This window comes from Bufo bufo, chromosome 5 (assembly GCF_905171765.1).
Source record: "Bufo bufo chromosome 5, aBufBuf1.1, whole genome shotgun sequence".
NCBI classification, from domain to species: Eukaryota; Metazoa; Chordata; class Amphibia; order Anura; family Bufonidae; genus Bufo; species Bufo bufo.
In genome coordinates this window covers 74,636,553-74,661,726 of record NC_053393.1, presented here as the reverse complement: position 1 = coordinate 74,661,726, position 25,174 = coordinate 74,636,553, and the positions used below count along the sequence as shown (strand labels likewise).

At 47.5% G+C, this 25,174-nt stretch overlaps 2 protein-coding genes across 4 annotated transcripts in view; one reads left to right on the top strand and one right to left on the bottom strand.

The window, feature by feature from the left end:
* The window catches only part of PTDSS1 (phosphatidylserine synthase 1), a 105,546-nt gene that overhangs the window by 55,662 nt on the left and 24,710 nt on the right, over positions 1 to 25,174 (bottom strand). Inside the window, exons 3-4 of one of the 2 annotated variants that reach the window (XM_040431665.1) lie at positions 9,927 to 10,040; positions 4,522 to 4,613 (exon numbers count right to left, since the gene is read on the bottom strand). In XM_040431665.1, coding sequence (XP_040287599.1) covers positions 4,522 to 4,613; positions 9,927 to 10,040 — 206 coding nt within the window. Of the gene's footprint in view, positions 1 to 4,521; positions 4,614 to 9,926; positions 10,199 to 25,174 lie in introns of those variants that run through there. The other variant, XM_040431664.1, reaches the window with a different exon arrangement.
* MTERF3 (mitochondrial transcription termination factor 3) overlaps positions 10,376 to 25,174 on the top strand; it is a 51,409-nt gene continuing 36,610 nt past the window's right edge. For both annotated transcript variants that reach the window (XM_040431667.1, XM_040431666.1), the window contains exons 1-3: positions 10,376 to 10,435; positions 14,757 to 15,079; positions 17,859 to 18,011. In XM_040431667.1, the coding sequence (XP_040287601.1) occupies positions 14,773 to 15,079; positions 17,859 to 18,011 (460 nt within the window). In that variant the 5' untranslated portion in view covers positions 10,376 to 10,435; positions 14,757 to 14,772. The remainder of the gene's footprint in view (positions 10,436 to 14,756; positions 15,080 to 17,858; positions 18,012 to 25,174) is intronic.

Below are 25,174 nucleotides of genomic sequence, written 5' to 3'. Positions count from 1 at the left end.
CTAGGGACACGTGCCACACCCTGCGGGGTCAATCTGGGGCCACGAGAATGACAGGCAATCCCTCGGACCTGATCTTTCGGAGAAGACGCGGAATGAGAGGAAGACGTACGAAACGTGAACTGACTCCACAGCATCACCAGCGCGTCGCATGCCAGTGCCATGGGGTCCCTGGACCGCACGACGAAGTCCTCGACCTTGTTGTTGAACCGTGAGGCCAAGAGAACCACATCCGGCCGACCCCACCTCTCGCAGATGGGCCGAAAGACCTCCGGTGAAGAGCCCACTCGCCGGGATCGAGACGCTCCCGGCTGAGGAAGTCTAAGATCCAGTTGTCGACACCGGGTATGTGAACTGCCAGAATATGTTTCTCCACCCAGTTGAGAATCAGCACCGTCTCCGCCATGACTGCCGGGCTCCGGGTGCCACCCTGGTGATTGATGAACGCCACCGCCGTGAAGGTATCAGACTGAACCCGAATCGGACAACCCCCGAGATAGTCTGCCCAATGCCGTAGAGAGAGCTGAATCGCCCTCAACTCCAGAACATTGATTGAAAAGGAGCGCTCCTTGCGTGACCATACCCCTTGAACAGAGAGATTTTCCAACACTTCCCCCCAACCCTTGAGGCTTGCGTCCGTTGTTAACACCTTCCAACGGAGAGGGAGGAACGAGCGACCCGACGTCAACATCAGAGAGACCATCCACCATCTGAGGGCCCAGTGCACTGGGGCAAGGAGACGCATTGGCCGATCCGAGAAGGCTGGGGAGCGATCCCAGCTGGACAGAATGGCTCGCTAAAGCGTTCTGATATGGAATTGAGCATAGGGAACTGCTTTGAAGGCAGAGTCCATGTACCCCAGAGCCCGCATGCAGCGACGAATGGGAACCGGAGCTGGCCGCAACAAGGGGAGAATCTGAAGACAGAGAGCGAATTGTTTTTCAAGAGGCAAGAACACCTTGGCCTGACAAGTCAGCCGCTGCGATGGATAAAGACAAGACTTCTGCCTGTTCAGGATCCATCCGAAGCGCTCCAGGGTGTCTAGAACAATGTTCAAGCTGTCCGCCGTCCCCTGGAACGACGGACCCTTCACCAGGATGTTGTCTAAGTAATGGATCACCACAATCCCCCTGGCATGGAGCAGCGCCATGATTGCCGCCAGAACCTTCGTAAAGACCCTGGGAGCCGTTGCCAGGCCGAACGGGAGGGCTACAAACTGGTAGGTAAATAGACCAACTGCGAACCGAAGAAACCTCTCTGATGACGGACACATATGGGCACTTGAAGATAAGCGTCCTTGATGTCTATCGAGGACAGGTACTCCCCCGGTGCCATGGACGCAATGACCGACCTCAGTGACTTTATCCGGAATCTGCGGACGCAAAGGAAACGGTTGAGAGGCTTGAGGTCCAGAACGGGACGGACCGTCCCCTCTTTTTGGGAAGTCTTGCGCAGGAACCGGAACAATCACACCTGGCTGCAGCAGCGTGTGAATTGCCAGAAAAAAAAGAATCTGCGGCTGCAGGAGATGACCGAAAAAAACGGGACGGAGGGGAAAATTTGAAATCCAACTTGTAGCCCTCTACAATGACCTCACTCACTCAGGCATCTGAGACGTGAGACAGCCAAACATGCCGAAACACATGAAGCCGGCCGCCCACCAGAACGGAGAGCGCCGGGAGCCGCCCGTCATGCAGCGGAGTTCTTAGGGTTAAAGGACTTGGAGCCCTGCTGACGGGAACGCTAGGAAGGGCGCGGCTTGAAGGAAGGTTTGCGCTTCTGATCCATGGCCGACTTGTCGGAGGCCCTCTTGGGGCTGGAAAAACTCTGAAAGGGGTGAAAAAAAGGCTTCTGCTATTTTGACCTATTAGCCCGCCCCCTGTTCTGTGGTAAATGGGTGCTCTTACCACCTGTAGCGTCCGAAATTCTCTCATCCAGGCGCTTACCAAAAAGTCTGCTGCTGGTAAAGGGGAGGGCAGTCAGGGTTCACTTTGAAGCATTATCTGCCGCCCACCAGGAGAGCCATAGGGTACGGCGAATAGCCACCAACAGGGCTGACGAGCGAGCCATAAACCTGGCCGCGTCTAAAGATGCTTCACAAATTTTATGCACTGGCATGCGAGAGCTGCAGGGCCACATCTGCAAGTTCCCCCGAGGGGACTTCCGAGTCGAGACCCTGGCGTAAATTACTTGCCAACTCTCCCATAGCCTCTCTCACCCATGTAGAGGCAAATACCGGCTGCAGTGCTGTGCCCACTGCTTCAAAGGCAGATTTGGCAAACGCTTCCAGCTTCTTATTTTTGATATCAGAAAAAGAAGCCCCATCCGCCATTGGCAAGGTAGAATGTTTAGCCAAGCGGGAAACTGGCGGGTCCACTATAGGTGGAGCCGACCATTTCTTAGTCAAATCCTCCGGAAAAGGATAAAGGACGTTCAAGCGTTTTGGCAACATAAAACGTCTATCACGGAAATTCCACTCCTTAAAGAGAGGAATCAAACTCCTGGTGGTTGGGGAAACACTTGTGCGAGTGACGGGACCTTCTAAAGTAAAAACCCGATCTGGCAAACGACGGTGCGGGATCCTCAACCTGCAACGTCTCAAAACCCGCCGTAATTAGATTGTCCACCATGGAGGACAGTTTGGACAACTGACTCTCCGAAGACACAACATCCTCATCTGACCCTCTCTCCTCAGAAGATGCCTCTTCAACTGAGGACACGTCGGGATGAGACTCTCGTAGGAGGAGGAGAGGCCGAGGAAATGGGAGACACAGACACCCTTATGGGGGAGGATGTTCTAGCCCGTTTTGTAGGACGGCCGCGATGGGCACGCGCCCCATGATCCCCAGAGTTGGACCGGTCAGAGGACTGCCTAAGACATCGTGACAACCCTGGCGCCGAGGAAGAGGGGAAGGTTAGGCCCTGCAATAAAAAGGCACAAACAGCACTTACCCAGTCTGTGTCCCTCCAAGCAGCAAGCCAGTCCATCAGCGTCCCGCCAGGTGCTTTTAATCCAAAAGTGGGCTTAGCCCACTCTCCCTCTGCTCTGCTGCAGGCGTGGGGGACGGAGGGAACACAAGCCCCCCTCCCCCGCAACACACGCCGGCATCCCCGTCCAAATCCAGACGCCGGCCAGGGAAAAATAAGCTTGGGGGGGGGGGGGGGGGGGGGGAGCAGGGCGCACAGAACCCGGGGCCTCAATTAACAATGGCCCCGGCTGCCCCAGAACCAAGCCAACCAAGAAGCGGCGCTCAGAGGACGAAACTATGCCCCTCTCCCCGGCGTCCCTGAGCCCTGCACGCTGGCCCTGGAAGACGGATGCCCCCAGGTGCCATTTAACATTTAAAGGGCTCTCATTACTGCCCATAGTACAGGGCGACCACATAGGGACTATCACATGTAGGGAGGAGAGGGTACTGGAGGGGGGGCACTATGGGCAGTCTCCAAACTTTAGACTCACTTGTCCGCCGTCTTCTGCGCATCCCCCCACCCCCACCCCACATCTCCAGACGGATCACCACCTTGGTGATGCTGGCGGGAGACAGAGGTTTTTACAGGAACCTCTGGCCCTCCATTTCTTCTGGAGCACGTGAAGGAGCAGGGGGGTTTGGGTGACCCCCTGGTCTCCCGTCTCCTGGGTGGGAGTGCAGGCAGTTTTACGGACTGCCTGAAGCTTACCGCTAAAGAAGGAAAGAAGAAAAAACAAAAAATTAAAAAATCAGCAGACCTGCAACGTAGGGAGGTCTGCCTCCTACAGACCCTAAGCTAAAACTGATTTAGCTTAGTCCCTGTAGGAAGGGTATAGCTGAAGAGGGAGGAGCTTACACCTTGTGTGCTTAGTGTCCGCCTCCTAGCGGCAACAGCTATACCCATGGTCAAAGCCTGTCCCCCCCCCAATGATACGGATGAGAAATGCAGATTGCACATGGAAGGTGTCTGTATTTTGTGGATCACACTACAGCCACACATGGAGTGACGGCCCTCTTCTAACAGCAGATCGATGACCCAGGTGTCGGATCCCGGCCGATCTGATATAGATGACCTATCCTGAGGATAGATCATCAATATTAATTCCCGGATAACCTCTTCAAAGTAAAACTTCCGTTTTTAAATCAATGCATGTGCCGCACAGTAATAGTAAGTGACCCCATCAAGAACCTCCTCACATAAATGGGCAATCCCTACTTTGCAAAAAATAAAAAACACACCATACGGTTAATGTTCGGGTATTTTTTTTTTGCTTGCATCTAGGATTGCAATACTTTTTCTGGTATTGAAATCAAACTCAAAATTCTGGTATTGCCACAACTGTAACTGTTCTGTGTTATGTCTGTATACTCCTTTGGTATGTACAGCGACATGGAAGGAAAGGTGCTTTCATAATAAATACTACAGTACACATGGCTACATACAAGCAGTATTCAAATAAATTACGACACGTGAATAAGTTTTTTTGTTTTTTTCCAATCGCGCTCCCTTGCAGGTGAAGAGGTGGCAGAGATAAACATAAGAAGAGTACGTTACCATTGGGGAAGGCTAAGACGCTGATAATCAGGAAGAAGAAGATGACGGACAGGATTCCTCTCCATATATTGTCTTCTGGGCTCGTATCTTCCCTAGAACGCAAAGGTTAGAGAAACGTGAAACGCAATTTTTGTGCTTAACCCCCAGGAACGTCCGCTGTGGATTTTTCACTGGTGTCGCAGTTACAACAGTAGCAAAGTCGACGGGATTTTCCGCACATAACTTGAGGTGCCGATTTTAAATCCACGGCATATCAATTTATGCTGCGGATTTCTGCCACACATTTCATTCTTTGCAACGCAGAGGGTTAAATCCGCTCTGCACTATTTCAGCCAGATAACACTGCAGAACACCAGCTACACACGGCTGTGGCCAAAGGGCCCCGGTCACACAGAGGAATGGTGGCACGGACATTGCGTCAAAATTCCGCCGGTGGCCGTATGGTGTCTGCCTCTCATCGTTTTCAGTGCTGCCGTTTCGCGGTTTCAATCCGTGACCGCACCGAGGAGAGACATGCCCCTTTTTGGCGCGGTGTTTGGATGTAGGTGGTTTAGCTCTGAACATGGGGACTTCACCGCGACCCGGGGGAAGCGGGTCGCGATGATGTCATTCTACTGCCTCACAGGATTCAGGCCTAGTAGTGGGGACGGGAGCCATAGCCCTGCCATAAATTGGCACCATCCCTCCCAAAGGCAGATTGCCCTCTGCCCGAGGCAAGATGCTCATGTCACCTCGGCCCTGGGCAGAGGAGGTCCAGGCCTTACTACCCGGGCCTCCTTGCCACTGCGGGCTCCGTAGCAGCTGCTATGGCAGTAAGTCAGCAGCTGTACTGCGGGAGGCTGGCAAACCGCGAATAGTATGTAGCCGTAAATGTGATTTCAGTGAAAGTATGAACCCCCCCCTGCAAAATCAGCTTATCGCTCCGTCACATAGCTGCAGAGATTACTGCGATCCTGCTCAGTAATGAGACACAACTGAACAGCGTAATCCTGCTACGTAATTGGGAAAAATCATCCCGGTTTTGGGCATATGGGGGGGGGGGGGGGGCATTACAGGTCTTGGATAACCCCTTTAAGGGGTTATGAACGGGAGCTCTCGGCACATTCAGGGGGTACCAGGTTCTAGAGGAGGGATTTATCATCGCCTTTTCATCTGAAAAGTGGCAAACTATGTGTCGCACCTCTGGTTTTTAGGCCGCCCTCACCACTTTTCCTAAAGGGGGCATGGCAAGGGCAGCAGGGGGCGTGACGAGCAGCCATGACAAATGTATCTTCATTTACGGCAGTTTTCTGGTGCAAATAGAGCTAGAAATGTACTGCAGCGCCGATGTAGATTTCCGTTTAGGCGCACGGACTGACGCAGGATGTGCTTAATTTATGATGAGGCCTCCGGCAGCGCAGGCGCAGAAAGCAGCGATCTTGATGAATCTCCCCCTAGCGCAGGGGTCAGCAACCTCCGGCACTCCAGCGGTTACAAAACGACAGTTTCCAGCATGCCCCCTTCCCTTCCATGGGGGAACAGTTGAGCAGGTGCGCATGCTAGGAGTTGTAGTCGGAGGTTGCTGATCCCTGTTCTAGGGAATTAGTGGGTGCCCCAATACCTACTACAGCAGGTAGCGGTCCGAGCCCCCCGACAGTTCGGACTGGTGTCACTGGGATATTTAGCATCATAACCTCATTGTTCTGCACAGGGATGGGAAAAAATGGTGAAAGGCGAACTGTTCTGCTGTCAGTGAGTAGTAGTACATCCCTGAGAGTAGTAGTAGTACATCCCTGAGAGTAGTAGTAGTACATCCCTGAGAGTAGTAGTAGTACATCCCTCAGAGTAGTAGTAGTACATCCCTCAGAGTAGTAGTAGTACATCCCTCAGAGTAGTAGTAGTACATCCCTCAGAGTAGTAGTAGTACATCCCTCAGAGTAGTAGTAGTACATCCCTCAGAGTAGTAGTAGTACATCCCTCAGAGTAGTAGTAGTACATCCCTCAGAGTAGTAGTAGTACATCCCTCAGAGTAGTAGTAGTACATCCCTCAGAGTAGTAGTAGTACATCCCTCAGAGTAGTAGTAGTACATCCCTCAGAGTAGTAGTAGTACATCCCTCAGAGTAGTAGTAGTACATCCCTCAGAGTAGTAGTAGTACATCCCTCAGAGTAGTAGTAGTACATCCCTCAGAGTAGTAGTAGTACATCCCTCAGAGTAGTAGTAGTACATCCCTCAGAGGAGTAGTAGTACATCCCTGAGAGTAGTAGTAGTACATCCCTCAGAGTAGTAGTAGTACATCCCTCAGAGGAGTAGTAGTACATCCCTCAGAGTAGTAGTAGTACATCCCTCAGAGTAGTAGTAGTACATCCCTCAGAGTAGTAGTACATCCCTCAGAGTAGTAGTAGTACATCACTGAGAGGAGTAGTAGTACATACATCACTGAGAGGAGTAGTAGTACATCACTGAGAGGAGTAGTAGTACATCACTCAGAGTAGTAGTAGTACATCACTGAGAGGAGTAGTAGTACATCACTGAGAGGAGTAGTAGTACATCACTGAGAGGAGTAGTAGTACATCACTGAGAGGAGTAGTAGTACATCACTGAGAGGAGTAGTAGTACATCACTGAGAGGAGTAGTAGTACATCACTGAGAGGAGTAGTAGTACATCACTGAGAGGAGTAGTAGTACATCACTGAGAGGAGTAGTAGTACATCACTGAGAGGAGTAGTAGTACATCACTGAGAGGAGTAGTAGTACATCACTGAGAGGAGTAGTAGTACATCACTCAGAGTAGTAGTACATCACTCAGAGTAGTAGTACATCACTCAGAGTAGTAGTACATCACTCAGAGTAGTAGTACATCACTCAGAGTAGTAGTACATCACTCAGAGTAGTAGTACATCACTGAGAGGAGTAGTAGTACATCACTCAGAGTAGTAGTACATCACTGAGAGGAGTAGTAGTACATCACTGAGAGGAGTAGTAGTACATCCCTCAGAGGAGTAGTAGTACATCCCTCAGAGGAGTAGTAGTACATCCCTCAGAGTAGTAGTACATCCCTCAGAGGAGTAGTAGTACATCCCTCAGAGTAGTAGTAGTACATCCCTCAGAGTAGTAGTAGTACATCCCTCAGAGTAGTAGTAGTACATCCCTCAGAGTAGTAGTAGTACATCCCTCAGAGTAGTAGTAGTACATCCCTCAGAGTAGTAGTAGTACATCCCTCAGAGTAGTAGTAGTACATCCCTCAGAGTAGTAGTAGTACATCCCTCAGAGTAGTAGTAGTACATCCCTCAGAGTAGTAGTAGTACATCCCTCAGAGTAGTAGTAGTACATCCCTCAGAGTAGTAGTAGTACATCCCTCAGAGTAGTAGTAGTACATCCCTCAGAGTAGTAGTAGTACATCCCTCAGAGTAGTAGTAGTACATCCCTCAGAGTAGTAGTAGTACATCCCTCAGAGTAGTAGTAGTACATCCCTCAGAGTAGTAGTAGTACATCCCTCAGAGTAGTAGTAGTACATCCCTCAGAGTAGTAGTAGTACATCCCTCAGAGTAGTAGTAGTACATCCCTCAGAGTAGTAGTAGTACATCCCTCAGAGTAGTAGTAGTACATCCCTCAGAGTAGTAGTAGTACATCCCTCAGAGTAGTAGTAGTACATCCCTCAGAGTAGTAGTAGTACATCCCTCAGAGTAGTAGTAGTACATCCCTCAGAGTAGTAGTAGTACATCCCTCAGAGTAGTAGTAGTACATCCCTCAGAGTAGTAGTAGTACATCCCTCAGAGTAGTAGTAGTACATCCCTCAGAGTAGTAGTAGTACATCCCTCAGAGTAGTAGTAGTACATCCCTCAGAGTAGTAGTAGTACATCCCTCAGAGTAGTAGTAGTACATCCCTCAGAGTAGTAGTAGTACATCCCTCAGAGTAGTAGTAGTACATCCCTCAGAGTAGTAGTAGTACATCCCTCAGAGTAGTAGTAGTACATCCCTCAGAGTAGTAGTAGTACATCCCTCAGAGTAGTAGTAGTACATCCCTCAGAGTAGTAGTAGTACATCCCTCAGAGTAGTAGTAGTACATCCCTCAGAGTAGTAGTAGTACATCCCTCAGAGTAGTAGTAGTACATCCCTCAGAGTAGTAGTAGTACATCCCTCAGAGTAGTAGTAGTACATCCCTCAGAGTAGTAGTAGTACATCCCTCAGAGTAGTAGTAGTACATCCCTCAGAGTAGTAGTAGTACATCCCTCAGAGTAGTAGTAGTACATCCCTCAGAGTAGTAGTAGTACATCACTGAGAGGAGTAGTAGTACATCACTGAGAGGAGTAGTAGTACATCACTGAGAGGAGTAGTAGTACATCCCTGAGAGGAGTAGTAGTACATCACTGAGAGGAGTAGTAGTACATCACTGAGAGTAGTAGTAGTACATCACTGAGAGGAGTAGTAGTACATCACTGAGAGGAGTAGTAGTACATCACTGAGAGGAGTAGTAGTACATCACTGAGAGGAGTAGTAGTACATCACTGAGAGGAGTAGTAGTACATCACTCAGAGTAGTAGTACATCACTCAGAGTAGTAGTACATCACTCAGAGTAGTAGTACATCCCTCAGAGTAGTAGTACATCCCTCAGAGTAGTAGTAGTACATCCCTCAGAGTAGTAGTACATCCCTCAGAGTAGTAGTAGTACATCCCTCAGAGTAGTAGTAGTACATCCCTCAGAGTAGTAGTAGTACATCCCTGAGAGTAGTAGTAGTACATCCCTGAGAGTAGTAGTAGTAGTACATCCCTGAGAGTAGTAGTAGTACATCCCTGAGAGTAGTAGTAGTACATCCCTGAGAGTAGTAGTAGTACATCCCTGAGAGTAGTAGTAGTACATCCCTGAGAGTAGTAGTAGTACATCCCTGAGAGTAGTAGTAGTACATCCCTGAGAGTAGTAGTAGTACATCCCTGAGAGTAGTAGTAGTACATCCCTGAGAGTAGTAGTAGTACATCCCTGAGAGTAGTAGTAGTACATCCCTGAGAGTAGTAGTAGTACATCCCTGAGAGTAGTAGTAGTACATCCCTGAGAGTAGTAGTAGTACATCCCTGAGAGTAGTAGTAGTACAGTACATCCCTGAGAGTAGTAGTAGTACATCCCTGAGAGTAGTAGTAGTACATCCCTGAGAGTAGTAGTAGTACATCCCTGAGAGTAGTAGTAGTACATCCCTGAGAGTAGTAGTAGTACATCCCTGAGAGTAGTAGTAGTACATCCCTGAGAGTAGTAGTAGTACATCCCTGAGAGTAGTAGTACATCCCTGAGAGTAGTAGTAGTACATCCCTGAGAGTAGTAGTCCTTGTGATGCCGCTTCCCCACATGCAGATTACATGGATAAGCTACAGAAGATGACCAGATGTGTCACTGCAGAACTAGATGGCACTGCTGGGAGTTGTAGTGCCCTTACCTGGTGAAGGCGAAGTACATAAGACAGATGATGGTGAAGGTGAGCAGGGTGATGGTGTGCGGCCTGTAGAAGAAGTCTATGGTGATGTCCTCCACTTGCTGCTCGTTGACCATCCTGAAATGAAGTTTATAGTTGACATCGTCTTTGCTCAGGGTCCTGGAGCGCAGACAAGACGCCATGTCCCCTCTGCAGCGCACAGGAAGCAGCGGCGGCCACACTCACAGCCCGGAGCGTACCAAGCGTGCTGGAGGGGGGTGGCGCTCTAAACACGCAGCGTGCCCGTCTGCTCCTGACTGTGCGGTGTATAGGGTATATCTGTACCGTGTATCATGTATGCAGTGGTTCTGATAGTAATTATCCATCCTCTGAGCTGTAGCTGTATACGAGGACAGGAAGTAAGCGCCCCCCCTCCCTGTGGTTACAGAATGGTACAGGCCAAAGAGGAAGTGCTTGGCTGTGCTTGGTACCCACGTGGGTAGTGACCTGCGGAGGGGCCGCGGAGGTGACAGGTAATGTATACAGGCGGCGGCACTGCTGGCACTGCCAGGCTCCTAGACATAGAAACAAGTGCCACAATGTGGGATATCAGGGGCCATAACTCTGTACTATCTCTGCTTGCTGCCAGTGAACAGTCTCATTCACACGTCAGTGTTCGGTCAGTGATTTCCATCAGTGATTGTGAGCCAAAACCAGGACTGGACCCTCCACATAAGGGAAAGATCTGCTCCTGTTCTGTGTTTAGAGCCGCACCTGGTTTTGGCTCACAATCACTGATGGAAATCACTGACCAAACACTGACGTGTGAATGAGGCAAGGCTGGAGTCATATGTGATGGAAGATCCAGTAGGGAAAAATGCACAAAAAAGACAGGTATTACATGAGGTTTTTGCTTCTCTGTATTGAGAAGGGTGAAATCCACTGGATAAATTGACAAGCTGCAGATTCCAAATCCGCCATACCGCCGTTTTTCTGCTGTGCGGGTTTTTTTTTACGCACCCTTCTGAAACTCTCATCCACTTTGCTGATAATGTACAGCGCTGCATAAAAATCCGCAACTAATGAGTGACATGTGACCCCGGCCTAAGACGCCCCAAAAGTATCATTCCCAAGTGAACGGAGCTCAGCCCCGCCCAGGCCAGTAATACTAGTCGTGACGTCACTGGGCCGGCGGTAAACGGTAAGAAGGCCGCGGCGCCTCTTCTTTCTCAAACAGCTGATCAGCGGGGGTCCCGAGTGTCGGACCCCCGGCGATCAGATGCTGATGATCCAGAGGATAGATCATCACTTTAAACAAAGTGCAGAACCCCCTTAAAGAGGAGCTGTCGCCTCTCCTGACATGTCTGTTTTGGTGACTATTTGCGTTCCCCCCATAATAAAAAATCTGGTGCGCCTATTCTTCTGGCTCTATGATGTACCATTCCTTTATTATTCCTGCTGGAAGTTACAAATTAATTACTAGCAGTCTGCAATAAAGGTCCAGATGGGGGGGGGGGGGGTCCCTGCACAGTTTAACACAGCACTGATTGGATATTGTCACCCCTAACTGGTAACACCCAGCTGGACCTTTATTGCAGACTGCTAGTAATTCATTCATAAACATCTGGTAGGAATAATAGAGGGGTAGCACAACATAAGAGAAGGATCTATGACCTCTATTATCTTCCTTCAGCAGGACCTGCGCTGACGTCACCACGTGGTGAGCGCGATTACGTCATCAAAGGTCCTTTGGCAGGTCCTGAAAGAAGAAGCAAGAAGACGATGCCGGCTGCGCGATCAAGCGGATGAGGTGAGTTTAATTTTTTTTTTTTTAACCCCTCAAGGCACATTTTAGTAAGTATTCTGTATTCAGAATGCTATTATTTTCCCTTATAACCATGTTATAAGGGAAAATAATAAAATCTACAGAACACCGATCCCAAGCCCGAACTTCAGTGAAGAAGTCCGGGTTCGGGTCTGAGTACCACATTCTGGTTTTTTTCACGCGTGTGCAGAACGCATTGTACTCGCGTAGAAAAAACTGAACGTCGGAAAGCAATCGCAGTCAAAACTGAGTGAAATTGCGTGCCTACTCGCACGGTTTTCCTGCGATGCACACGCAAATTGATCCGGAGCAAATCCGGGACGCCCGGGGGGAAAGAGGCCTTAGGGTTCATGCACATGACCGTTCTTTGGGTCTGCATCCAAGCAGCATTTTTTTTTTTTTTTTGCGGCTGGGATGTGGACCCATTCACTTCAGTGGGGCCGCAATAGATGCGGAAAGCACTCTGTGTGCTGTCCACATCCATTGCTCGGTTCCGTGGGCCCGCAAAAAATAAATAGGCATTTCTATCATGGGCTGCGCGTTCCGTTACGCAATTTGTGGACCACAGAGAACAGCCTGTCTGAGTTCCCCGGATCCGGCCTAGCTAGATACTGCCGTTCACCGCCAGACCCCATTGACTATAATGGGATCTGGTCGCTTTCCGGTGAAATGCCAGCTTTCGGCTGGACAGGTTTTTGTTTTACCGGTCCATGAAAAACAAACCTAGCATAGATGGCTTCCATGTGCTTTCCGAGGTTTTCACACACTGAAATCGGGATGTTTGGTCCAGAAAATGAAGTAAATTAAAGGGGTATTCTGGTCAGGTTAGGGGCTATTTATTAGATCGGTGGGGTTCTACCACAGGGACCACCACTGATCACGAGAACGGGGACCGCATACCCCCGGAAATGAAAGGAGGTGCCGCGCACGTACACGTGCCATAGAAATTAATGGAGTGGCCGCATGCATGCCTGAGCAGCTGCTATATTTATTTGAGTGGAGCTGCAGGGAGTACGTGGCCCCCGTTAGCGTGATTGGTGGGGGTTCCAGCGGTAGGACCCCACTGATCTAATAGTTATCCTGTGGATAGGGGATAACTTAATCTGACCGGAATATCTCTTTAATACATGCTCCCGTTTGAATGAGTATACCCATTGAATTCAGCGGATCCGTAGCGTGCTGCGGTTTGCTCTCTGGTATGAGAACAAAACGGAATACATTTTGGAACATTCTGTTCTGTTCAGTTACGTTTTGTCCCCTATGACAATGAATAGGGACAAAACAGAAGTGTTTTTTTCCGGTATTGAGACCCTATAACGGATCTCTATACCGGAAAATATTAACGCTAGTGTGAAAGGGTACTTTCACACTTGTGGCAGAGGATTCCAGCAGGCAGTTCCGTCGCCAGAACTGCCTGCCGGATCGTTCAAAACGAATGCAAAATGATGGCATTTGTCAGACGGATCAGGATCCTGATCCGTATGACAAATGCATTGAAATGCCGGATCCGTCATCTGGAAAAACGGATCCAGCATTTATTTATTGTTTCACATTTTTTGCGGTCGGAGCATGCGCAGAGAGCAATGCCGGGTCCGTTTTGCCGGAACACTCGGGGCTGGATTCGGCAATAATGCATGTCAATGGGTAAAAATGCCGAATCCGGCATTCCGGCAAGTGTTCCGGAGTTTTGGACTGAGTTAAAACCGCAGCATGCCCCTTTCACACACTTCTTTATCCACTTACGGACACTGAATATTTTAGGTGTTAAAAGACACAATTTTTAAAATTTTTGCTCTTTTTATTTTCATGTATTTTTTCATCGTTTTAACTTTATAAGGATCCATTTTTTGCAATGAAGTTAAAAATAGTTATTTTTATGCCATTTTTTTTTTTTTTAAAGAAGTTTTCCAGGATTTTATTATTGATCGCCTAGTCTAAAGATAGGCCATCAATATCTGATCGTCTGACATCCCGCACCCTCGCTGATTCTGCAGTAGCCCCAGCACCGGAACAACACAGCGCCATCCATTGTGCAGCAGATGGAGCCGGATCCTCCAGCGCTGCTCTTGTTCACTTCAGCTGGAGTCGTGCTGCAGTAACCTGCGCCCCAAAGACAGCGCCGTGTAGTTCAGGCACTCACCAGTGGGGGTGCAGGGTGTCGGACCCCTGACAATCAGATCTTGATGGTCTGTCATAAACCCGTTCACAGTGCAGTGTAAATGACAAGTTGGCTTTGGGGCTCATGCAGACGACCCTGGTTCTGGTCCGCATACGATCTGCTTTTTTTGAGGATTGGATGCGGACACATTTATTTCATTTCACACTGTGTGCGCCGTCTTCAAGTCAGTTTTGGAGATAAGGATAGGACATTTCTATTGTAGTGAAAAAAGAAGATGGCGGCATGCACATGGCTGTGATCCGTGATTTGCAGATCTCCAAGCACTTACAGCCTTGTGCATGCTTATTCTGTGGTTTATTACAATACACAGAGATAACAAAAACTTTTTTATTTTTTATTTAAATAAAAAAAAAATCACAATTCCACATTCCAAGATTTTTTTTTTCTTTTTACAGTAGCATAGTCAAATGAGAGCTTTTTTTTTTTTTTTGGACATGTTCTGGTTTTCATTGGCACCATTTTTGGATTCATAGAACATGTTAATTAACTTGTATTCACGACAGCAAATAGTTATAGTTTTTTTTTAGCTTTCCATTTTATTCCGTCATTTATCCTCTGGCAGGGTCTATAGTATATATTGGGGGCCATTTCTATGCCTTATTACTATTACATTTTTTTTATTATTTATTTTTTGTTCTATGTTGTTATTATTATTGTGTTTATAATTACTGTTTTTATTCTTTATTTGTATTTGTTATTATGTTTGTAATTACAGTTTTTATTTGTATTTTTATTATTATATCATGCCTTTATAGGACCCTATGAATATAATAGAATACGGTACCATGCTAGGGCTCACCACAGACTATAAGAATTACAGGAATTTTACTGTATTTTTTTTATTTTATAGATTTCTTTGGTGAAGGATGGCTCTGTGTATGTGTCAGAGGGGCGCTAGATGTCTGCTGTCAGCTCTGCGTAATTCTGTGGCCACAACCCCTCGGCAGCTGAAGAGCGATGATCCTTTCTCCTCACATCGGTTTTCCCGTCAGTTTTTTATGATACAAAACACAGTGTGGAAAAGCATTTTTCAGTCAAGAGCAGCCAGTACACAATCCAGCCCTGAGAATGGTGTAAAGGTCTCCCACCCAGCGAGCAATCTGCCTTCCATCAGCCAAAGTCAACTCGAGACCATTGTAATATCCAGAGTGGAAATGGATCTCCTCCCAGAAGGTACGACAGCACTTGTCACACCCTGAAAAGCCACCGAGCCCGAATCATAACACAAATCTTTTGCTGTAAGTCTACTTTTGGCTTTCCGTTTGTGAGATCCGCTCAGGGCTCTCACAAGCGGTCCAAACGGATCAGTTTTGCCCTAATGCATTCTGAATGGAAAAGGATCCGCTCAGAATGCATCAGTTTGCCTCCGTTCTGTCTCCATTCCGCTTTGGAGACGGACACTAAAACACTGCCTGCAGCATTTTGGTGTCCGTCTGACGAAACTGAGCCAAACGGATGCGTTCTGACACACAATGTAAGTCAATGGGGACGGATCCGTTTTCTATGACACAATCTGGCACAATAGAAAACAGATCCGTCCTCCATTGACTTTCAATGGTGTTCAAGACGGATCCATCTTGTCTATGTTAAAGATAATACAAACGGATCCGTACTGAATGGATGCAGACGATTGTGTTATCTGAACGGATCCGTCTGTGCAGATCCATGACGGATCCGCACCAAACGCAAGTGTGAAAGTAGCCTAAATTAGAACAAAAAAATTCACAGATGAGCGTTTGTCAGTCTAGTAAAATAATAATCCATTGTATTAAAAAAATAAAATAAAAAATACCCTTTTAAAAGAAAAAAAATGAGTGGCTTAAAGCAGTGTTTCCCAACCAGTGTGCCTCCAGCTGTTACAAAACTACAACTCCCAGCATGCCCGGACAGCCTTTGGCTGTGCGGGCATGCTGGGAGTTGTAGTTTTGCAACAGCTGGAGGCACACTGGTTGGGAAACACTGGCTTAAAGGAACACTCTGGGCAAAACTGATAAACCATTTTATACCTGGTGGAGGACCTGAAGGGCGGTGCATGACAAAGGGGTTCAAAGGACATTAAGAGGAGGCTACCAGTGTCTTGTGCCACCCTTCAGACTAGAGGTCGCACTACATTGTTTCCTATGACAAGGCATGTCAAGGGCGCATGACGGCAGGATCAGCCTACACACAGCGTTAGTACGTAGTCTACGCATGGAGACACGTAGCTTCTCCTAGAAGCTGTGTACACAGAACGGTAGGATATTTTTAGTCAAGGCAAAATGTCTTCATTTTTGTGTATTTAGTGGCCTTGGAGGAAAGAAGTAAAATGGGTGCTAAAGTGCACACACACTAGCGTCCATCTTCTGAGGCCAATTTATGGGCAATGTATAGTCTGAATCGGCCTAGTTTCACACTTGCATTGTTTTCCGGTACTGAGATCCGGCAGAGGATCTCAATACCGGGGAAAAAAAACATTTCCGTTTAGTCCTCATGCATTCTGAATGGAAAGAGATCCGTCAGCCATTCCTGATGTGCAAAATCAAAATGGATCTGTTTAATTCTGGTATTGAGATCCTCTGCCGGATCTCAAAACCGGAATTAACAACGCAAGTGTGAAACTGTCCTCACTTGTTTCCCAGGCACTTGAGGCGAGGAGTCTGTTCACACCATCTTTTCTGTGTCCGTTCAGCACTCATGCCAAGAAATACTCCTGATACAAGTCTATAGATATGCCAAAAGTGTGTCCGGACAGGGAATTGTTCCTGGCATGTAAAGGGAGTCTGTACCGTAGGGGCCCGAAACATAACCATACCTTTCTTTTGAAAATCTGGTCCTCGAATCCTGAGAATTGCTTCTTTTTATTTTTATGCAAATAAGGTGTTCGGTGCACCGTGGGTGGGGCCTCTCTGTTCAGCCCACCTGGCTTCCCCTAAGGGTCCATTCACACGTCCGCAATTTCGTTCCGCATTTTGCGTAATGGAATTGCGGACCCATTCTTTTTTATGGGGCATTACGATGTGGACCACTTTTGGGTCTGCAATTCCGTTCCCGAAAAAAATAGAACATGTCCTATTCTTGTCCGCAATTGCGGACAAGAATAGACATATTCTATTAGTGCCGGCAAGGTGCGGTCCGCAAAGTGCGGAACGCACATTGCCGCTGTCCGTGTTTTGTGGATCCGCAGAACACGTTGGGGACATGTGAATGGACCCTAAGTCATCGCTATTGGCTACAAAACATCAGGGACTGACAATTAAGGGGAGGAGCTGGGTGGCGGTACTGTCAGAGTAGCGGTGCACCCAATGGCGTTGCCCTGCCCATGGTGCACCAGAAACCTTATTAGTATAAAAAGAAGAATTGGGATTAGAGAACTGGAATTGGGATGGTTATGTTTGGATGCACCGCCCCCATGGTGGTGTGTTTACTTTCAAACAGATTTTGGAAGTGACAGACTTCGTTTAACATTGCTGACACATGCATTTAAGGCTACTTTGACATTAGCGTTTTTTTTGCGGATCGGTCGTGGATCTGCAAAAAACGCTTCCGTTACCATAATACAAGTGCATGCATCCGTCATGAACGGATCCGGTTGTATTATGTCTTCTATAGCCATGACGGATCCGTCATGAACACCATTGAAAGTCAGTTTTCTATTGTGTCAGAGAAAACGGATCCGTCTCCATTGACTTGTGTGCTAGGACGGATCCTTCTTGCTCCGCAGTCCGCACCACATCGCGGACAGAAAAACGCTGCTTCTGTCCGCGATGGGAGCGCAATCAAACGGAACGGAATGCATTTTGGTGAACTCTGTTTTGTTCAGTTCAGTTTTGTCCCCATTGACAATGAATGGGGACAAAACTGAAGCGTTTTCTTCCGCTATTGATATCCTATGACGGATCTCAGTAGCGGAATTGAAAACGCTAATGTGAAAGTAGCCTAACTCTTATGTTTTTTTTGTTTTGTTTTTTGCAAGCGCTGGAAGATGTTCCTCCTATTTCTCCACTGGACGTGCTCACGGATGAGGAAGCTGCTCTGCTAACACCACCACCTCCAATCCCGCCAGAGTCTTTTACCCTTCAACACTATGTGACTAGTTCAGAAACTCTGCAGAAACTTGTCATGCTCGGTGAGTGGGTACACGCCATGGTAGTATCAGTCTGTTTTCTAGGTCTAAGCTTCTTTATAACCTGATTTATTATATTCAGACCCCCACCGATAACGTCTTCTGGCACGTTCAGTGACATGTAAGAAGATTTAGAGGTGGATCTTGGGTTGATCTCAAATAGCAGTTTCACACAGTGGCCACATTTATGAGGAGGGAAGACTGTCAATCACTGATAGGACCTCCTCCTCATAGAAGGAAGGCTATCAATCACTGATAGGACCGTCTCCTCATAGAGGGAAGGCTGTCAATCACTGATAGGACCTCCTCCTCATAGAGGGAAGGCTATCAATCACTGATAGGACCTCCTCCTCATAGAGGGAAGGCTGTCAGTGACTGATAGGACCTCCTCCTCATAGAGGGAAGGCTGTCAATCACTGATAGGACCACCTCCTCATAGAGGGAAGGCTGTCAATCACTGATAGGACCACCTCCTCATAGAGGGAAGGCTGTCAATCACTGATAGGACCATCTCCTCATAGAGGGAAGGCTGTCAATCACTGATAGGACCTCCTCCTCATAGATGGCAGGCTGGCAATGACTGATAGGACCGTCTCCTCATAGAGGGAAGGCTGTCAATCACTGATAGGACCGTCTCCTCATAGAGGGAAGGCTGTCAATCACTGATAGGACCATCTCCTCATAGAGGGAAGGCTGTCAATCACTGATAGGACCTCCTCCTCATAGAAGGAAGGCTGTCAATCACTGATAGGACCGTCTCCTCATAGAGGGAAGGCTGTCAATCACTGATAGGACCGTAGAGGGAAGGCTGTCAATCACTGATAGGACCGTCTCCTCATAGAAGGAATGCTGTCAATCACTGATAGGACCGTCTCCTCATAGAAGGAATGCTGTCAATCACTGATAGGACCACTTCCTGGACTTCAAAGCCCAGAATGAGCAGAAATTTAAATGAATGAAATACAAGTTTTACTAAATCTTTTCCCATAATACTATAAATCAGTCTGCTCATCTCCTCCTGCTCTATAATATGCTGCCTGTATATTACATTTTCATGGTGACAGGTTCCCTTTAACATAGCTAACTAGACAAACTTTTCTACCTACTTTTCCAAACTGTAGTGAGTGGTGGAAAAAAATGCAAAAAGCTTCAAAAATGTTTGCACAAGTGACTTCAAAGAATCACAAAAGCCTTATTTTGCGTCTTCTTGAAGACAAAATTCTGGAGTGCAGGACATGATAAATTCTTCCCTATGTGTAAATGAAGCCTAATGGAATAATAAACTTAAAAAGGTGTTATAAGTGACTAAGTGAATATATTAATACTTTATTAGGGTTGTTTCACACTTACATTGTTGATTTCCAGTATTGAGATCTCAATTCCGGGAAAAAATTGTTCCGTTTAGTCCTCATGCATTTGGAATGGAAAGAGATCCGTTCAGGATGCATCAGGATGTCTTGCATTCCGATTTATGACCGGACACAAAACCGCTGCAAGCTGCCGTTTTGTGTCCGGTTTAAAAAACTGATCCTAAAAAAATTGATCCATCACCCATCCAAGTCACCCGGATTCGGTTTGTTCCGTTTTGATGTCACACAACCGCATCCTAATGGATGATGTTCAAAATCAAAACGGATCCGTTTAATTCTGGTATTGAGATCCTCTGCTGGATCTCAAGACTGGAATTAACAATGCAAGTGTGAAAGTATTGAGTAATGTGCCCAGGTCTGCTGGTGGACGAGGAACAAGTGAAAGGCATCTTTAATTGCTTAGGCAGGATACTGGCAGTCCTTAACGGGACCAGCCCTGTATAGAGACTTACTGGAAGTGCTCCATGGGAAAACAACATGCAAAGAGGTGTCTCTTGAGAAAAGACAACCATGTCGCTAGCGCCACCTTGTGGAAGTGGCTCCCTATGAGTCAAAATCCGACTTGACATGATAAAGGAAAATAACCAAGCCAAATATTCATCCGTAGACGGCTGTTTCGGGGTGCTTGCCCCTCATCAATAAGTCTCCATACCATGGAGCACTACCAGTGAGTCTCCGTACAGGGCTGGTCTCTTTAAGGAGATTCAGCACCCTGCCTAAGCTGCATGCATGGCATCGCACTCAGCCAGCCAGAATCCTACTCCATACTGATGAGGGGCAAGCACCCCGAAACAACAGATGGATATCTACCTTGGCATGTTCCCTTGTCATATCCCAAGACTAGGGATGAGCGAACTTCTGTTTTAGACCATGGACCATAACTTATAGTCCGTTGTCACGGGATCTGTAACGCAATTCTCCAGTAACCAAAACTCGAACTTCTAAAACAGAAATTCGCTCATCCCTACCCAACCTTGTTAAAAAGTCTTGGGAGCCATAGGGAGCCACTTCCACAAGGTGGCGCTAGCGAGATGGTTCTCTTTCCTTGGGAGATACCTCTTTGCATATTATTTGCGCATGAGCATGGTGACCGTATGACGCTACTTCTGTGGATGACAGCTTATCAGAAAATGGCCTGACAGTTGAGTAATGATGCAATATGGATGTCTCCGCTCTATGTAGGGAACAGTAAATGAGACTGTGCACTTTCTGCACTGAAACCATTTCATGTGCCGGATACTGCTTGTTGGTGGTTGTCTCATTCGTATAACTTGTTTTTTCCAGAACATATATATTATATATCAGGAATTGATATTGATAACCTTTCCCAGCACCCCGCTGATTTCATTGAAGGGTCACCAGGCACATCTTTGTACATTTGGTATTGGGTATGCCTGACTGAGCAGCAGTGAGCTGCAGTACCAGACACTACCAGATGTACTGACCTGCGCCTGGTGTCCCTTCAATCAGCTGACTGGTCGGGGTGCAGAGAGTCGAACCCCCACCAATCTGATATTGATAGCCTATCCTGGAATCAAGAAAACCCACTTTACAATTGATGGTGTATTTGAAGGGTTTTCCAAAACTTTGACCCCTTAAAGTGGTTATCCCATGACTAATGTAAAAAAAATGAAAATCGGACATCATATAGTACATGACAATCTCTTTCTAACAAAGCTAGAACCAGCCCTGTACCTCACATGGATCCAGAGATCTCCCCATTAATTGCTCGGTGAGATTTATATCAAGCTGACAGCTCAAGGGGAGTGTCTTTTCTGCTGCAGCTCAGGGGGCGTGTCTCAGCTCTCCCTATCACAGCTCAGGGGGCGTGTCTCAGCTCTCCCTATCACAGCTCAGGAGGCAGTTGAAGGATGAAACTGAGCATGTGCGGCCATCTCAGTGAGCAGGTCAAAGAGATAAGAAAAAAACAATCAGCAGGTGGCGCTACAGAGATACAATTTATTGGGTAGCTCAGCGGCTATGCTTAATTTTTAATTACATGCAATTACAAAAGTATTCAGATCCAGGTGCCAGTTTGAAAACTGTAGAATATTTTTTGTGGTACAACCCCTTTAAAGACCTTGCCATTTTTCGCCTTAAAGACCAGGTGTTTTTTTTGGAAATCTGACGTGTCACTTTATGTGGTAATAACCATTCTGAAATGTTCACGTCATACATTGTACTTCATAACCGTGGAAAATTTGAGTCAATATAATTCATCTTTATTTTTTTTTTAAATCCAAAATTTAACAGAAAATTTTGAAAAATCTGCAATTTTCTAAATTTGAATTTCTCTGCTTTTGGCCTCATGCACACAGCCGTTGTTTGGGTCCGCATCCGAGCCGTGTGCTGTCCGCATCCGTTGCTCCGTTCCGTGGCCCCGCAAAAAAAATAGAACATGTCCTATTCTTGTCCGGACAAGAAAAGGCATTTCTACAATGGGCTGCCCGTTCTGTTGCGCAAATTGCGGAAGGCACACGGGCGGCCTCCGTTTTTTGCGGGCCGCAAAAAACGGAACGGTCGTGTGCATGAGGCCTTTAAGGCAGATAGTAATACATCATAAAAGAGTTATTACTTTACATTTCCCATATGTCCACTTTCATGTTTGCGTCATTTTGTAAATGTAATTGTATCTTTTTTTTTGGATGTTATAAGGCTTAGAATTTTAAAAGAAAATTTTTAAGAAAATTTTCGAAACCCACTTTTTTAAGGATCAGTTCAGTTTTGAAGTCACTTTGTGGGCTTTACATGGTGGAAACGACCCATAAATGACCCCATTTTAGAAACTACACCCCTCAAGTTATTCAAAACTGATTGTGCAAACTTTGTTAACCCTTTGTGTTCAACAAGAATTAAAAGAAAAAGGAAATTTCACTTTTTTGGCGGATTTTCCATTTTAATCAATTTTTTCCTGTAACACATCAAGGTTTAACAGCCAAAGAAAACTCAATGTTTATTACCCCGATTCTGCAGTTTACAGAAACACCCCATAAGTGGTCGTAAACTGCTGTATGGGCGCACAGCAGGGCACAGAAGGAAAGGAGCGTCATATGGATTTTGGAGGGCAGATTTCACTGGGATAATTTTAAGTTGCCAGGTGACATTTAAAGACCCCCTGAAACTCCCAAAAAGTGACCCCATTTTGGAAATTACGGGATAAGGTGACAGTTTTGTTGGTACTATTTTGGGTTACATATGAGATTTGATTGCTCTATATTATGCTTTTTATGAGGCAAGGTAACAAAAAAATGACTGTTCTGGCACAGTTTTTATTTTAGTTTTTTACGGCATTCACCTGACAGGTTAGATCATGAGCTATTTTTATAGAGCAGGTTGCTACGGACATGACGAGACAAAATATGTCTACTTCTATTTTTCTTTTCAGTTTTACATAATAAAGCGTTTTTGGGAAAAAAAATCATGTTTTTTTGTCTCCATTTTCTAAGAGCCATATTAAAAAAAAAAATTCTGGCAATCATCCTGTGTAGGGGCTCCTTTTTTGCGGGAAGAGCTGACGTATTTATTGGTACCATTTTTGGGTACATATTATTTTTTGATCAGTCAATATTAATCAACGATTAATCAATGTTATCGATAATATTCGATAACGGGATTCGTGGTCGACGAATCCCGTTATTGAATAATCGGCCGATTCGTTGCTATGCGGGTGGGAGCGGGCGGTCAGGCGCTATGCCTGCGGGGCCCGTGAATCCCGCACCGCCGCAGTTAAGTCCCTGATACATCGCTGGCTGCTATGCTTCACAGCGCAGCGATGTATCAGCCGGGAGGTAGGGGGGGCTGGAGGCGGCAACTCGCGGCGGGGTCGGTGCAGTCATTGTACTCTTACACCCGCCCCTCCGCTCACAGCAGTATAATATCTAAAGACTATTCCTTAACTGGCAGTAACTTTAAATCAGCGCTATTATCTTTATTACCTTCCAATGAAGCTCCGGTAACACGCAGAGCTGGCGGTGGCGTAACGTCACTCACTCATATACTGCTGTGAGCGGCGGGGCCGGTGTATTGGGGGACACTGTTATGGGGGAGATCTGTGGATGACACATATTGCATAAGATGCTATATAATGTCATCCACAGATCCCCCCCCCCATAACAGTGCCATCCACAGATCCCCCATAACAGTGCCATCCACAGATCCTCCCCCGCCATAACAGTGCCATCCACAGATCCCTCCCCCCATAACAGTGCCATCCACAGATCCCCCATAACAGTGCCATCTACAGATCCCTCCCTCCCATAACAGTGCCATCCACAGATCCCCGATAACAGTGCCATCCACAGATCCCCCATGACAGTGCCATCTACAGATCCCTCCCTCCCATAACAGTGCCATCCACAGATCCCCGATAACAGTGCCATCCACAGATCCCCCCCCCCAGATCCCCCATGGCAATGGACCCAGCCACCATCATTTCCCAGCCCCTAGTAGTTCCTATGTGGGATACTGGGAATGTGAAAAGAAAAAGATAGATTAGGTCAGGACAGGTAATTAAAGCAATGCCCCCTTGCCCTTGTCAGCGCAGCCCCTGGCCCTTGTCTGTGCCTCCCCCTGGCCCTTTCAGCACAGCCCCTGACCCGACTGCGCCCCTCTGGCCTTTATCTGTGCCCCCCCCCCCCCCCCGGCCTTTATCTGTGCCCCCCCCCCCCCCCGGCCTTTATCTGTGCCCCCCCCCCCCCGGCCTTTATCTGTGCCCCCCCCCCGGCCTTTATCTGTGCCCCCCCCCCCCGGCCTTTATCTGTGCCCCCCCCCCCCCCCCCCCCGGCCTTTATCTGTGCCCCCCCCCCCGGCCTTTATCTGTGCCCCCCCCCGGCCTTTATCTGCGCCCCTGGCCCTTACCTTGGCCCCTGTGTGAGCCACCCTGGCCCTTTCTGTGCCCCCCCTGGCCCCTATCTGCGCCTCCCTGGCCCTTATCTGCACCCCCTCCCTCACCCTTGTCTACGCCCCTGGCCCTTATCTGTGCCCCCCCCCCCCCCAGGCCCCTGTCTGCGCCCCCTGGCCCCTGTCTGCGCCTCCCTGGCCCCTGTCTGCGCCTCCCTGGCCCCTGTCTGCGCCTCCCTGGCCCCTGTCTGCGCCTTATGTAACTCCTAAAATTGTTTTAATATGGCCTTTGTACATAATTTTTCACCTAAAATCATATAAACCCTTTTTTTTGCCATTTTGGTGTTTTTCCCGATTAATCGATTAAATTATCGACAACTAATCGATTATTCAAATAACCGTTAGCTACAGCCCTAATTTGTATACACTTTTTCGGGCAAGGTTACCACAAGATGGTTGTTTTGGCACAGTTTTTATTTAATTGTTTTTGCAGCATTCACCTTAGGCCTCTTGCCCACCAACGTAAGGGCTCCATGCCCGTGCTGCGGACCGCAAATTGCGGTCTGCAATGCACGGGTACTGACCGTGGGGCAGCCGCATGCGGGTCGCGGACCGATTCACTTGAATGGGGTCCGCGATCCATCCGTTCCGCAAAAAGCTAGGACAAGTGCTATTTTGGCGCAACGAAAGCACTGAACAGAACACCACGGAAGCACCCTATAGTGCTTCCGTGTGGTTCCGTGCCTCCTTTCCGCACCGCATCTCCGGATTCACTTGAATGGGTCCGCATCCGTGATGCGGAATGCACACGTCTGGTGACCCGTGTATTGCGGAATCGCCGTATGCGGCCCGCAATACGGCCACAGGAGCACTATGACAGTGTGCAAGAGGCCTTAGGCGGTAGATCATGTGATATTTTTATAGAGCAGGTTGTTACAGATGTAGCGATACCTAATT